Raw genomic sequence first — 14821 nt, 5'->3', positions numbered from 1 at the left:
AGCGGAAAAGTTTGAGATAATGATCAGAACGTCATAAAAAGGGCTTTAGGCATCCCCCCAAATCGTCTACAGAGGAGGTCCTAGCTATGGGAATGCATAATACCTGGGAAGAGATTGCCAAAGCGGTCAAGGAGGCGCAGATCTAGCGGCTCAACTCCATTGTAGCCGGCCGAAAAATACTACAAGAACTACGGCTTCCGTCAGGAGAACCACCCTATGTAGCTGAACCCCTGGAGCTTGAAACGCTTAACCTACTCAAAATTGCACCGATTCCTAAGAATATGCACCCGATCGACGACAAGGAAAGAAAGGGGCATAAAGCAAAACTTATTCAAAGTATACTAATGAAAGACCCTCCTCATCAATCTGCCTATTGTGATGCTGCCTGCGGGCTAGAAGGGGCCGCAGTCATAGCGGTATTAGATGGGAACCACTCCAGAAGGTAATTGGATCCATTAATACGCATAACGCTTTAATAGCTGAAGGGGCTGCGATAGAGCTAGCATGCGCACGTACCAGAGCCAAAACTCTTCTCTAAGACAATAAGGCGGCTGTTAGGAACTTCGGCAAAGGCCTAATTTCCAGGCACGCGGCCAGTCTACTGAAGAAGCACCCGTTAAACCGGGAGGTTTCAGTCATCTGGGTTCCAGCTCATGAGGGTCTCCCAGGCAATGAAGCTGCCCATCGCCTCGCTCGAGATGTATACACCCGAGCGGCCGTAGAGACCCCGCTACCCGGAGACAAGGACCCCCTCATCATGGGCGCAGCCAAGGAAGGGGGGGGGGGGTTATAGGGCATCAGCCCCCCCCCCCCCCCCCCCCTAAATTTTTTCGAACTGTCACGCGCCGCTGACCAAAACAACCACCGGCGCCGGAAGTCATTCTGGATTTTGTCACCTACAATATCTTTTTAAGACTACAAAAGACATTTCGGCGCGAACATTGCTAACTTGGGTTGGATTCCGTGGCAACGCCCATGCGCCTGGAGTCACGTAACGCAAGCATCAGTTGGCATCATGATCAAAATTACCACGCGAATACGAGAATTTTGAGGACATCAATAACTGATCTTTATTGACCTTTCTTATTGAAAGCCCTGCCAAAGCGGCGTTTCCCGACATCTACACTCGGATATTGGTTATTTCAAGTTGCGGTATCATTCGTGGCTTTCGTTTATCCTTTTTTCTTTTTAGCTAACTGGTTTTACTTTTTTTTTGAACGAAAGGAATGCCCTTCTGTAATTATGGGGGCAGAATAATTGTCGCCATGCAGGCAGTTAAAAAATACGTACTTTCGTATTGATTTCTGCATTGCTCCTGTATTATTCTAACCATATAGTGCTGTCGCGACCACAGCATGGCCCAAGTACAATCGCGACTTCTGCTATCATAGTTTTGTTCTTGCCTGGATCGTCTGTCTTTCCGTGTGTAAAGTTTACTATCCGTGATTGCGCAAGATGTTTATTTGCCTTGTTTGACACATTATATAGAGTGACTTTGGCTTAGATACTTAGAGTTAATCGAGTTATAGGTGTATTTAAATATCTTGTTGCGATGTTTTGTGTATACATACTGTGACTTTGTTTACATTGACACTTTTTGTCCATTATCAAGTGGTATCATCGCATTTCTAATAATTCTTTTTATCTTCGCACTTCTATTGAATATTTTGCAAAACTCCTCGTTTATACATGTGCTCGTTGTTGCAACAAAATTTCGGTGCAATTACTCGCAATACATGACCACTGATAGCTGCTGCTGCGCAGTACACTGGAACGAAGGACAGCGCAGTTGAGATTTATTCCAGGCCGTTGAATAAGTACAAGAATGTAAAGGTACTTGAACGACAAAGATTCATTAAAATATTTTTCCTCTACTTGCTCTTTTGATGCCCTTTACGTTTTTCATATCAGCAGCATGCATTGGTTTGCTGGTTTCGGTCTGATATAGTTCTAGACTTCGTGTGATATTTAATATGCAAAAACATGGAAGAATTGGTATCAGTTATATCTGCCACGGTTTTTAATACATACGAATGCATTCTTTTATTTAAAAAAATATATATTTCCGTATGTAAAGTTTACTATCTGTGATTGCGCAAGATGTTTATTTGCCTTGTTTGACACATTATATAGAGTGACTTTGGGTTATATACGTAGATTTAATGGAGTTATAGGTGTAGAGTGCGTAGCGTTATCTAATACACAATGGCATTGTCAATGGCAATGCAGTTATTATTCTTGCGTTTGATCCCTCCACAAATTCTATGACGAGGCCGCTATGCAACATGAGCGCCCCCCCCCCCCCCCCCGAACAAAATTTCTGGCTACGCCACTGCCCCTCATCACCTACAAGGAGTTTTCTGAGACTCCCAGACTAGGCCAAAGGATCTATCCATCACGAGATAGTCCCTAACACCGTCAGAATGTATGGACTGGCGAAAAATTCAGGCCAATTGCTTCTTCCCTTATGTTACTCTGCATACTGATCTTACAGGCGACTGCAATCGCTCTGCAACGTACCTCTGAGTCAAAATCATCTAATCTGGCAATGCCCCGAATCTCCGGGAGCTAAAAAGACTGATCCCCTTGGTCATGTTGCCTGGGAGTCCTACATCCGGAACCCAAATGCGGACGTACAAAAGATGCAAAGATCCGGAGCCCAAATGCGGACGTCCTACACCTGGCGGAGGAGGCTTACTCCGAGACCTTTTCTGCGGTCGCGGCGCAGGAGGGCCGGCAAGGGGGAGACCCTTCCTCTGGCTGAGCCCCTGCCCCGAGGCCCATGTCGGTGTGAATAAAGTCGTCTCTCTCTCTCTCAGCCTCAGTCGAAGATGCCTTCTCCGCCGAGGAGTACGCTGCGAAGCCGCCTGGGCCATATGCACACAACCCTCCTCCTCCAGAGTTAACCCGGCCTTTTCTAAAGCGGGGAGAGCACCCTCCTCCACACCTTTTGACGCTCAAGTCTCACAGCTCCCCACAGATCGCGCTTCCCAAACCCACCGATCCGAGGGCGCGCAGACGCAGGCGCCAAAATGCCCCGCGCACCGCAAGAAGCGGCGGCTCGCCTTTCGCCCGTTTGAGCAGGCCCTTCCTCCTCGTGCATCGTCTGGTAGCGGAAATGCGCTTTCAGATGGAGCTGCTTCCTCTACTGTCGCATCTCATGAAACCACACATCACTCTTCTCAGCGACTTTCTTCGACAGGTCGTCGTCATGCCCCTCCTGGCTTTACCACCATACTCTTCCCGTACGGCAAGAAGGACAATTTCCTAGGCTACACCAGAGATGTCATTGCATCATTCCTTTCTAAACAACCTGGCGTTGTTGCTGTACGCGTAAATCAGCGCCGCAATGTTTGCGCTGAAAACAATTTTCGGAAATTTCGGAAATTTTTGGAAAACAATTCAAGACCCCTTTAATGAGTAAATTGTATCCAGACACGATCCGTCCTGTCCCCTCTGTGGAGCAGTTGGCACACTTTTTCCCACAGTTTGGGAATGTCAAGAAAACCCAGACTTGGACAGCAATCCCGATCCGACATATGAACGCTGGGAGGCAACCCTTCATAGCAACAGGCCCCTCGTCCAGAAATCGTTGGTTCAGAGGGACCGGAATACGATGGCCGCCAATGGGGTCTCCCACCGAACCAACCGAGTATTTCAGCTGTAATGAGCTCTTACACAGCTCTTAATAAATGTTTTTCCTCCTCCTTACTTGTTTATTTAGTGTCACGCTTCTACTTTCGCTGCCCCAAGCTGCATTCCACGACGATCCAGAAACATTCGCAGGCGCCGCTAATGCTATTAATATGCGAAATGCGCAGCGCCATCTCTCGGCGCTCCGAGAACTAAGTCCATGTTGGTTCGGTACAGAAAACGAAACCGCTGCCCAGCGTTGGGCTAAAACGGCTGCGCTTCGTTTGAAAAGTAAAATGCCGATGCAGTGTTGCGCTACCCTCTCCCCTGTGAAAAGACACTAATGCCACGTATCATTGTAGTGTTTGTTCGTTCACGCTCAAGGCTGCAGGAAACGGTTGTTATCACTTTTGTTCGTGGCGCGAGAAGCGACCAGACTAATCTCGATTGATCGCAGCCATGAAGGGCTGCATCTAGGTTTTTCTAGATTACTGTAGATGATCTTGTCCTGTTATCTGGAAGTTTCCTTGCCGCCTTTAAATTGAGCGATGCCGCGAGCGGCGGACATTCGTAGTTCGACGACCGCCAAGCACGCCTGTTGCTTACGCCGCCGCCGAGTGACTCAGTTCTTTTAAGGGCGCAAGTCAGCCCAAATAAAGAGCTTCGTTTGCAAGTATTTCTGGTGTCTTCCTGACCGCTGGACTGCCGTCACTACAACGTGACACTATGATGCGTGCCAGAACTAGGTGCGTTCCAGCTTTTCGCTTTTCTGTTTTTTTATTCCGTCCCAACGTTTTAGTAACACAAAACACCATGCGAGGTATCATGTGTCAGCACGCGGATCAGTGCGCAGCTTTCTCTTCCTGCGCTGATTTTTGACAAAGCTTTCGAGGTGATTTGCGTTTAAATTAAGATAGGGACCGCAGCCTTTGTTGTCTCTGATAAAAAATTAGAAGCCGATTTCGTGCATTTATCAACTCTCCGGTCGGGCGTGAATATATATAGACGCATACTTGAACAACGTAATAGAGAAGGTAATTTTTTTGAACGGGCCAATCGCTCGTGCCATGGCGAAATAAGTGCCTGTCTAATTCATTGATCATGCTTTGCAGTTCATGTCCTGCGTGACTTAGCAAGGCAATGTCATCATCGAATCGCAAATTAGTCAGGTATTCTCCATTAACTCTTGTCCCCAACTGTTCCTATTTCAGGCCCCGGAATACCTCCTGTAAACAGGCAGTGAATAGTATAGGCGAGATTGAGATCCACTTATACCACCGGCAAAAATGGCGCACGAATTCGCTCCACGTGTTTTTCTATGACCAGCATTTGTGCGACCGGACACGCGACGCGATGAACTGCAGGCGAATAATTAATACATAGCAAAATAAACAACCTAAGTCGCTTTGTTTGGGGGAATGAGGCTCTATCTTCGGCTACCCTCTACGGGGATCACTGCTCAGAGCCATGAGGGGGAGAGGATATGGGGGGATGGCGTAGTCGGCGAGCGGATCCAGGGCGCGCGCGAAGGAAAATAATACAATACCCCCTATGCATTAAGCTGCGAAAGCACTGCCGATTGGCGCTACTGCTCCTAGGGTGCCTCGATGCCTGCCCGCCGCGGGCAGGCATCGAGGCACCCTAACTGCTCCTGACAGGGAGCGCCATCTCTGACAGAAAGAAACTGGGGATACCCAACGCGCACTTTCGCCTTTTTCCGCCGCATTCCCTCTCTCTTCCGTGCAGGTGCAGACCTCTCGTGATGAATCTGCAGCGCGTCGCGGTACAGCTTCAACAAGATCTGGAAAGCGAACTTGATTAAACGAGAAAAGCTCGTTAATCCCGTGTAGTCTGTGGAACACACGCTTCTCAATGACAAAGCACGACTGAATGGGAAATGCGTTTCACAAGTCAGCGATCAGACTGTTTACGACGTATACCTCCATGTGAATCTCATTTCGTTACATGCTCAAAATATCGAACGTTCTATAAGCACTGAGAAACAAAGCAGTGCACTCGACCGACTTTCTGTGTCGTCGAACATGAGCCGCATGCTTCAGCTGTTTATGTTGGCATCCTTGCACAAGTAATCGTGAACTGCCATAAGTTCTCGGCGTGCAAGAAAAAAAATTAGCTGAGGTTTAGCTCTGGTTAAACCGGGCAAGTTGCGTAAGCAGAGTGGAGCCTGGTGGAGCGCGGCTGAAACGGTTTCTATGGCAGCAGCCAGCCTCAGAAATGGGGCAAGCCGAGTGGGAAGGGATGATGCACCTATAACAGTATATCTTCACATACTGGTAGTTTAACAAGTGCACTGCGTCACTTGGTCTTCTCTGCACTCTTTTGGCAGCCCACGATGCAGCCCGCTCCTACTCAGTGCGAAAATGTCGCTTCGCTCAACACGCTTGTCGAGTGAGCGCACCAGAGTAGCGATGCGGCATCCAGTGCTGCGCCCTTGCGGACTGATGAGCGTGCGCGCTGCAGCGCCGTCGAACCGGCAGCGCCTCATCTCGATCGGCTACGGCTCGCCGCCAGAGGAGAAACACGGCGCTGTCGTCGCGCGATAAAACTTTAGCCTGAGTTTCCCAAAGTCTCGTAATGACTGCTGTCTTTAGAGCTGGGGGAGAAATCCGACTCTGTGGCCTGCTCGTGCCCCCCCCCCCCCCCCCCACCACCACCACCAGCAACCGGATATGGGCCGGTGTAGTTCCGGCTACTAGGCTTTGTTCCGGTGCAACGCCAGCGGTGGCGATGGGTATGGCCGGGACCCATCCTCTGGGGATGCGAACCCCATGGGAGTGGCAGCGACTCCCAAGCGACTGTGAGGGCCAGTCGCGCTCGTGAGGTCCGATGCCTGAACGGAGGCAGGCCTGGGTTTATACTCAGGTTTAACTCACGAAATCCGGCACCGAAAGCATGTCCTCAGTGAAAGGGTTTTCAAATACATATACTACTTTCCTCCTGGCTACCGACACGCCGGTTTATGGTTTCGGAGAAACCAGGTCAGCGCGGGGGTTCACAGTGGCCAAGCTCTAAAACAACACCTCTGGGAAGCGGCTTCACGGCCGGCCGCAGGGCTGTAATGGCCATTACAAGATGCCGAGGAAGGGGGGCGAAGTACGACCACGAAACGTCCAGTAAAAATTGTCAATGTTGTGGAGTACCGGAGTAGGCCCGCGTCATCTCACCCTAAGCCACGTCATTGGTCCTAGTCAGCCCAGCCTTGAACACTCCCTCCTCAGTACGAAAGGAGCAAGCTAGGGGAGAAAATAAGTGCATGGTTGGTTGGTTGGAAGCACAGGTGGGTCCCTCGCAGGTGTTAGGTCATGATGCCGAGGGCCGGTGGGCCGACAGGCTGACGACCTAAGCCTCTACTGGTCGGATCACATCACACATACTTCCGGTGTCTGACAAAACCGCGAAAAGCACTCAACGATTAGTAGCTGGCAGGCCGAAAACAAACCCCGAAGTCGTGGAGGGGCTCTAGGTATATGACTCTGAGTTAGGTTCTCCTCTCTCCGGCGGTCGGAGCCCTTTGCGTTTGGTGGGTGTCCGGGCATCGCATCAGTGGAGCCGCACCATTGGGCGATATTGACGCCCTCCCTTCCCTGGCCAGGCACCGGGCCAGCAATGGAATAGAGATAATTGAAGGATCAGATCTAACGGCGTGCTGTTCCTATTCCCACCTTAAATCCCATAACCCATTTCCTGACAACCATTTATCCCATACATTTTGCCCATCCTTTTCGCTACTTCCCAGGGAGATCAGCGGAGTCTCCCCGGGCCCGCTCCCCTGGCTGTGGGTCGCCACAGTAGTTCCCTCCACCCCATTTTTTTGGTCCTTTTTTCCCACCTACGGGTAGTAAAATTATTATTTGCCCTTGGGCCTTTTCTTCTATCATTAAATTGGATTAAGCCTGTTGTAAGTATGTGGTGCATGCAGGAAGAAGCTTATATTTCATTTTTTTTAGGTTGCCCCAACCTCATATATAATTGTCTTTACAGTTTAAATAAATGAAAATTACCGGCGGCACATAAGAAACTTACGTGCGAGTAATGCGAACGCATTTCAATTCTCTTCCAATCCTATTCAAATTCTATTCCTTTGTAGTTGGTGCAGTTATGAGTGCTAGTACTGACTGCAGTCGAGCCCGGAGTTGGATATATCGATAATTTGATACACGAAAAATGGCAGTGCGCAAGCTTATCTCCAACCTAGACGCAGTAATACATTGCACCAACGCTAGTGACGCGCTTCTTGCAGCGACGTGCCGCCCGCCGGCACGCTCGCAGTGCACCTCTCGATATGCTTTGGTAGGCCTAAGAAGATTCGCATCAAATCCGCAGTGGGCGGTTCTTCGGAACTAACCACTGCCTATCATAACAGGTCTAGTTTTGTCACCACTACACTATAAGTAAAATTAGATTTCAGCAGATTTCAGCAACGCCTTTGGCTGCGATGCGAGCCGCCTCGAGTCTTTACTCAGGCTGGCTTCACCGCATCCAAGCCATGCGTTATTAAAAAAGCGTACAAGAGATCGAAGATCACCCTCAAGGGCACCACACGTTCATCTCGTCATGCGGTTTTACGCAGCTAGCATGTGTCCCGAGCCCACAAAGACCACCCGTCTTCGCGCGCGAAAAGTGATCGCAGAGTGCCGTTTGGAAAAGCCCCACTTCCAGGGGCACGTCATGTAGTTCGCTATATCGAATGGCCGGCGAAATTGCAGTTTCATAGTTTGAATAGAGTGCGACTTTCCTATACTTTTATCCCGGATTTTCAAAGTATGGTCTGCTCGACATACGCAAAGATTTGAAATATTCGGGTTCGATATATCAGGGAATGACTCTTTTTCTAGGCAACATTTCGTATTTTCACGCCTTTGATGACGTTACACCGTTCCGACTAATCCCGAGTTTTGTAACGCCGCAACTTTTTGGGTGACTCCGGACTTTCGTGTGGATAAGCCATCTAATGTTCTCGCGTTAACAACTAAGTGCTGTGTTAGTATCTCGTAGGCCCTCCCGCAGATGCACGTGTAGACCCTGCATGCATAAGCATCAAGCAAACGACGTGGTCCTGATTACCTGCATCTTTGAGTGTGGGTTCAGAGATCGCTCCTGCCAATGCGCTCTAGCTAGACGAAGCCAGTGCAGCCCATAACTATCGCCCGAATGTTAGCCCATCCAGCAATTGTAAAATAATGTGCACGAAGATCGAAGCAAGCGTGCTACGAGCATTTCGCGGAGCTGCGGGTTCAAGAATACATCCCTTGTTGCCCGGATGTCTACTATTAATGCTATAGCATTATGTGTCCCATTAGCACAAAAGCAGCCCTCTACCGTCTCTCGCCGTCCATGGCACGAGCTTTCTCACTGACTTCTACAGCAAGGAAAAAAAAATAAAATCTCTTCCGAAGGTGCGGGGAATTGAAGAAAGGGGCTTCGATTGTGAGGCAAGCACGCAACCCGTGGGATACAAAATCGCGGCACTTCTTCGCAAATAAACATCACCCTAGTGTACGCGTTTCCTTACTATTGTAGATAATCATTAGGCGTGTCATTCGAAAGGAAGGAATCTTTAATGAACCTAGCTACAGTGTTTCCGAACCATCGGAAATTTTCCATATCGTGGGAAAAACAAGGCACAAAGGAAAAAAGGGAAATTTATTTTTTACGCAATAAAAATGTGGGAAATTTTCGGTGCCACTGAAAACTGCTCTTCCACATTTGTTTTCTCGGGAAAATGCGTAGGGATACAGTGTAATGTCTCATGATGGCGGTCTGACCAGCCTTGGGAGCAGAAATTTGACCGGTCTTCTTTTTCCTGCCTAGCCTTGGCTACAGAACCAGAAAAAGTTGTCTAGGAGTATAATTAATCGCGGGCTCAGCACGGGTATACACTGCACTGCACTGGACTTTGTATATAATTTTATCGGACTGATTTTTTATACTAATTTCCTTCGTGGCATTCACTTTAAAGCGAATAAATATTTTGTCGGAAAGAAAGGGCAATTTTGAGTTCAGAAATGGTTTGGTTTACTGGGGTTTAACGTTCCAAAGCGACTTAGGCAATGAGGGACGCCGTAGTGCAGGGCTCCGGAAATTTCGACCACCTGGGGTTCTTTAACGTGCACTGACATCGCACACTACACGGGCCTCTAGAATATCGCCTCCATCAAAATTCGGCCGCCGCGACCGGGATCGAACCCACGACTTTCGGGTCAGCAGTCGAGCGCCGTAACCACTGAGCCACCACGGCGGGTTGAGTTCAGAAGTGGGAAAAGCCAACTAACGAATGCGGCAAAACTGCCTAGCAACAGAGCTCACGATCAGAAAATGCATTCGCATTCAAAGCACGTAAGCAGTCTTAAGTGCTGGTGAAACGTTAAGGGGAATCTCTCCAAGCTGGAGTAGATTTGTGGTAAGGGAGTAATTGCTTGCATCTTAGATGCCGGGTGACTCAGTGGTTACGGCCCTCGGCTGCTGCTGGTTTGATCCTGGCCGCTGCGGTCCCATTTTGATCGAGGCGAAATGCTAGACGCCTATGTACTGGCGCCCATGTACTGGTGATGTTAGTTGCACGTTAAAGAACCCCAGGTGGCCGAAATTATCCGGAGCCCTCCACTACAGCGTCCCTCATAGCCTGAGTCGCTCTGGGACGTTAAACCTTACGAACTAATTGATGGCATCCACCCTATCCCAGCCATGCCGCTACGAACTTATTGATCCCTTCGAATTACTGACAATTCGCCTTGCCTTCCTATAACCTTGCCGTCCCGGTTGCTCAGTTGGTAGAGCGACTGCTCCGAAGAAGCAATGGTACAGGGTTCGAGCCGCGGACCCGGAATAATTTTTCTAACTACGAAGTTTCTGAGAAAGCTGTATAGCTTTCCCTTGTAGCTGTTTGGCTGTGCTTAGGTGGATGCCAATGAGTAATTACGTCCTTATTGCACTCGTAAGTGCCCTCCGCTTTTTTCGACCGCGGTGTGGATTCAGTCGTGGGATGCATGGGCGACGCATGGTCTACCCCATGTGACCAGTCCGCTGTCCATTGAGTGGTCCGTCATCTGGATACACCGTTACAGGTATCTCATAAAACGTGAGCTGAGCAAAAAAAGCGGCCTTTGGACGGTTTGTGATATTAATTGGGCATGCGGTAGAATGTTATCCGCTTCCCCCTGAACTTCCCTATCGGAAAACAGGAAATTTTCTGTTCTTACAACAGGTTTCCTGTAGTATTTTGAGACTTGAAAGATTCTAGCAACAACAGGATTTCCTGTAGTACTCAGAAGCCCACTGTCATAACGACAGTGCCAATTCTTTCCCGACAACACACAACTTCGCAATACTACAGGAAATTTCTAGTAACGGCAGGACGACAAATTTTTCGCCGTATCTGGTGGCCGGTTCTTCCGTATTTGTCGACTGGATTCACACCTAACTATGCACAAATGCGTAGTAAGCTAACAGCTACGCTGAACCTCTAGTGCTCAGTAAATTGTCAACAAAGCCATCCATGTGTCCACAGCTCGCTGCTTTTCCTTTGATTTTAAAGTGGTAAACCACAGATATCACATCGACAGTATGTGAGAATCTACTCATGTGCATTAAAACAACAGTCTTGTGAAGCCTCCGGGAAGAGCGGCGCTTGGCTATTTAATCGAATTCATTTTTTTACAACGGGTATCATTTGCAGAGCCTCCTCGTGCACGTTAGCCATTCGCGAAAGCTATGTCTTTTACAGTACAGGGGCCGAAAACTGAGAACGCAAGCGGCGCTGGAGCTGCATCGCAGTGTGTTCTAGCAGAGGCTGGTTGCTTTATGGGGTTTAACGTCCCAAAGCGACTAAGGCTATGAGGGACGCCGTAGTGGAGGGTTCCGGAAATTTCGACCACCTGGGGTTCTTTAACGTGCACTGACATCGCACAGTACACGGGCCTCGAATTTCTCCTCCAAAGAAATCCAACCGCCGCGGCCGGGATCGAACACGCGTCTTTCGGGACAGCAGCCGAGCACCATAGCCACTGAGCCACCGCGGCGGCTTTCTAGCAGAGGATACGCATGCATACAGCATACCGTGTTCGTCTTCCCTTCGGTTGCCCTGTCCTTTGCGTTACATAGTCGTGCATTCCAGTCGGTGATCCAGTGCAAGATTTCTTGCTGCGCGAACCGAAAAGTGGGCTTGAATGCGAGATTCGGATTCAAATCCGTTGTTCTTAATGGCTTAGATGAATTGTGGGCTCCTTCGCAGATTTAGAGCTCTGCTTCGCATCGTGGATTGTAACACACCATAAGATGAATGTGAAGCAGTGGCGCGGATGGCAGATTCCGCTGACCATAGCAGGTACTTTCGTTCTCACCTTATCGACGGTACGGCCGAAATAGCCATGTCCTCAGCAGTGTCCGCCAGGGGCACGCCGACCTCTCTGCGAAACGAAACGCGAACCACATCGTGCATCAGGCTGAATGTTATCACATTCATGACGAAGCATATGAACATGCGCAGCAGAACTTACTGCAGCCGCCAGAGTCATGAAACGCCAACTCTTTCGTTAAGAAATAAGATGTTTTATGGTTTGGTTTGTTTTACGGACTATGGTGTTTACCGTTCCAAAGCGACTCAGGCTACGAGGGATGCGTAGTGGAAACCTCTGGATAATTTCCACCACCTGTAATTCTTTAAAGTGCACTGACCTCGCACACTACATGAGGCTCCAGCATTTCACCATCGAAATGCGACCGCCGCGGCTGGGAACAAACCGGCGTCTTTCGGGTCGCCAGCCGAACACCATAACCACTGAGCCCTCCCGCGAGCCTTTCGGTAACAGACAAATGTTGCGTAAATTCTTCCATGGCGCGTCGAAAGTACCCCTGGACACATACTGCTGGAAGCGCAGCTGTTTCTGACCACCAGCAAAGCGACATGTAGTCAGCAGTAAAGCGCGGGCCCGCTGGATGTGCAACGTACATACTGCTGGGCCCATGCATAATGTTGGCGCGTCCGCTGCTAAAGCGCACCATGATGCCGTGTCCGCCACTCCCGTGGCGTGCTCCGTTTGACTTTGGGGACCGATACGTGCAGGTGCGGACGTAAGTAGAACGGAACACGCAGGTAAAATGAAAACAGCGTTCAGTGCCACCTAGCAGGGAGCAGAGGAAACCAATGCGCAGTGCTCACAAGCACGCCTCATACACGCGCGACCCGTATTCTACCGTCGTCGATGTGGCAAAGGCTTCTTTCTTGAAGCCTTGGAGATTGAGAAATTTGGGGCTGGGAAAAGTGTAATTGAGGCTCCGTCCACTTGTATAGTAATAGGAAACTCTAATTTATTTGTCCGGCGAGGTGACTGCATTTGATGGAACAGTGGGTTTGGTGCGCATGCGTTTTAATGCGAAAGCATTTCAAGGCTATGTCGGCAGGGTCGTGTCACCAAAACGTGTCCGCAACACGTGTCCGCAGTAAAACGGCGAGTTTTGCGAGTTGGTACACACTTGAAGAAAACAGCGCAGCAACAGGGACAAGAGAAAAGACGGGACAGGCGCCTGTCCCGTCTTCTCTCTTGTGCCTGTTGCAGCGCTGTTTTCTTCAAACGTGTCCGCAGCAGTTGTGACGTTCTCAAAAGAGGTAGCACCAAACGAATGGTTGCGACTGATAGAGGACGGTGTGCGCAAAAAAAAATATGTCGATAAGATGGCTAGCTAATTAATTAACGTTGAAATAGCGTGGACATCGATATAGTGAGTCGACGGGAAAACAGCCGTGGACGTCAGAATAGTGGAAAAATAAGCAGAGGAGTGAAAATTAAGTTTAAAACGAATTGAAATGTACTTGATGAGCGATAATTAATCAAACAAAAAGTTTCATTGACATAGATTAATTTATTATCCGCAACAACCATTGGACGGTTGAACAGGATGGACGGGGATATTGTAAATGGACGGGAAAGCAACCGCCAAGCCAAATTTTAAAAGCCAAAATGGTTGGTTGAGATAAAAGAAGGTGTGATCAGAGTAAATAAATCGATGTTTAATTAAAGCATACGACAACTACGCTAATTAAGAAGTTAAGTTAATTAACAAACAAAAAGAAAATTGCAAACAAAGGCAAAGAGAGGTGACGAGTGCCGAGGAGTCGTCATTGCTTTCGCTTTCTCTCAATGCGGGTAGCCGCAGTGATCTCTAAGTTTTCATTTTTGCTGTTAAACAACCAAGGAGGCGTTTGCGCAAATAAAACAGCGGTTACACTGCGCTCGTCGCGAGTGCTTTTCTGCGTCCCGTCTTTTGCGCGCGTTTTATGTCTACAGATTATCAGAGCGGCCACCGATACGCCGGGAATGGCGCCAGCTTGTCGACCCATTGTATTGGTTGCTTCTCGCACCAAACCCAAGAAAGACAGAGCAGGCCCGTCCAGACGAGCCACTCGGCGGGCGTCAAATGGACGCGCCATTCTCGGACCACAAGATGACCCCGCTTAGGCAGCATTGGATCTGAGCCAGCGGCAGCGCGTCCTGGCCACTTGTAGCCACGATAGCACTAGGTGGCAGGGCCAGCACCAGCGGCCATGCACGCGCTGGTTAGCGTTGCCGACTGGGAGCTCGCGTCAGAGCACCACCGGCCCGAGTGCCGTCACGTCTGAGTGCAGCTACCGCTACGGAAGGCTGCCGTCGGCGCTACGCGATGCCCTAATATCACGCAGTGCTCGACTGGCTGGGTTTGCACGAGAGGTGCGGCCGTCTGTTCGCATGGTGATAGGAGCGCGGAGAGAAGGCCGAAGCTCATGCGCACGGCGGAACAAAAGGGGACTCACTCGGACTCCATCGTGGACGAGTCCCGGCAGCCGCAGACCGAGAGGGCGACTCCCGGCTCGCAGCTCAAACAGGCAAGCCCAGAGCCCGATGCATCAGCGGTTGCCCGTAGCCGGAGCTGGAAGCGACGCCGACGCTGGCTCCGGGCCTGTCGTTCGGCTCGTGGCTCGTGCGGCACCGGCAGCGTTGGCGCTTCTTTTTTCTCTGCAGCTTCCGTTGGCCCGTGCTTTTCCGCTGAAGCGGAAGAAAGTATCTGGTAGTCGAGAGTAGATGTAACCACGAAATCCACTGAAGGAAAGGCGCCCCGTATTCTGAGTCGGCTAATAGTTCACGGTAATCTTTTTTTTTATTACGCGCTCGGCTATCTTCGTCACTTCTTCGAA

The 14821-nt window shown here is 49.6% G+C and overlaps 1 protein-coding gene across 1 annotated transcript in view; it reads right to left on the bottom strand.

Moving 5' to 3' along the window:
• The window catches only part of LOC149354674 (uncharacterized), a 44450-nt gene extending 29905 nt beyond the window's left edge, over positions 1-14545 (bottom strand). The window contains exons 1-2 of the mRNA XM_089577538.1: positions 14441-14545; positions 11994-12059 (exon numbers count right to left, since the gene is read on the bottom strand). Of these exons, the coding sequence (XP_089433664.1) occupies positions 11994-12059; positions 14441-14451 (77 nt within the window). The 5' untranslated portion in view covers positions 14452-14545. The remainder of the gene's footprint in view (positions 1-11993; positions 12060-14440) is intronic.
• Positions 14546-14821: the final 276 nt, after the last annotated feature.

The sequence above is a fragment of the Amblyomma mixtum genome, chromosome 3 (assembly GCF_055824585.1).
Source record: "Amblyomma mixtum isolate Tamu chromosome 3, ASM5582458v1, whole genome shotgun sequence".
In the NCBI taxonomy this organism is placed as follows: domain Eukaryota; kingdom Metazoa; phylum Arthropoda; class Arachnida; order Ixodida; family Ixodidae; genus Amblyomma; species Amblyomma mixtum.
The sequence above is the reverse complement of the archived record's forward strand: the minus strand, read 5'-3'. Positions and strand labels throughout refer to the sequence as shown.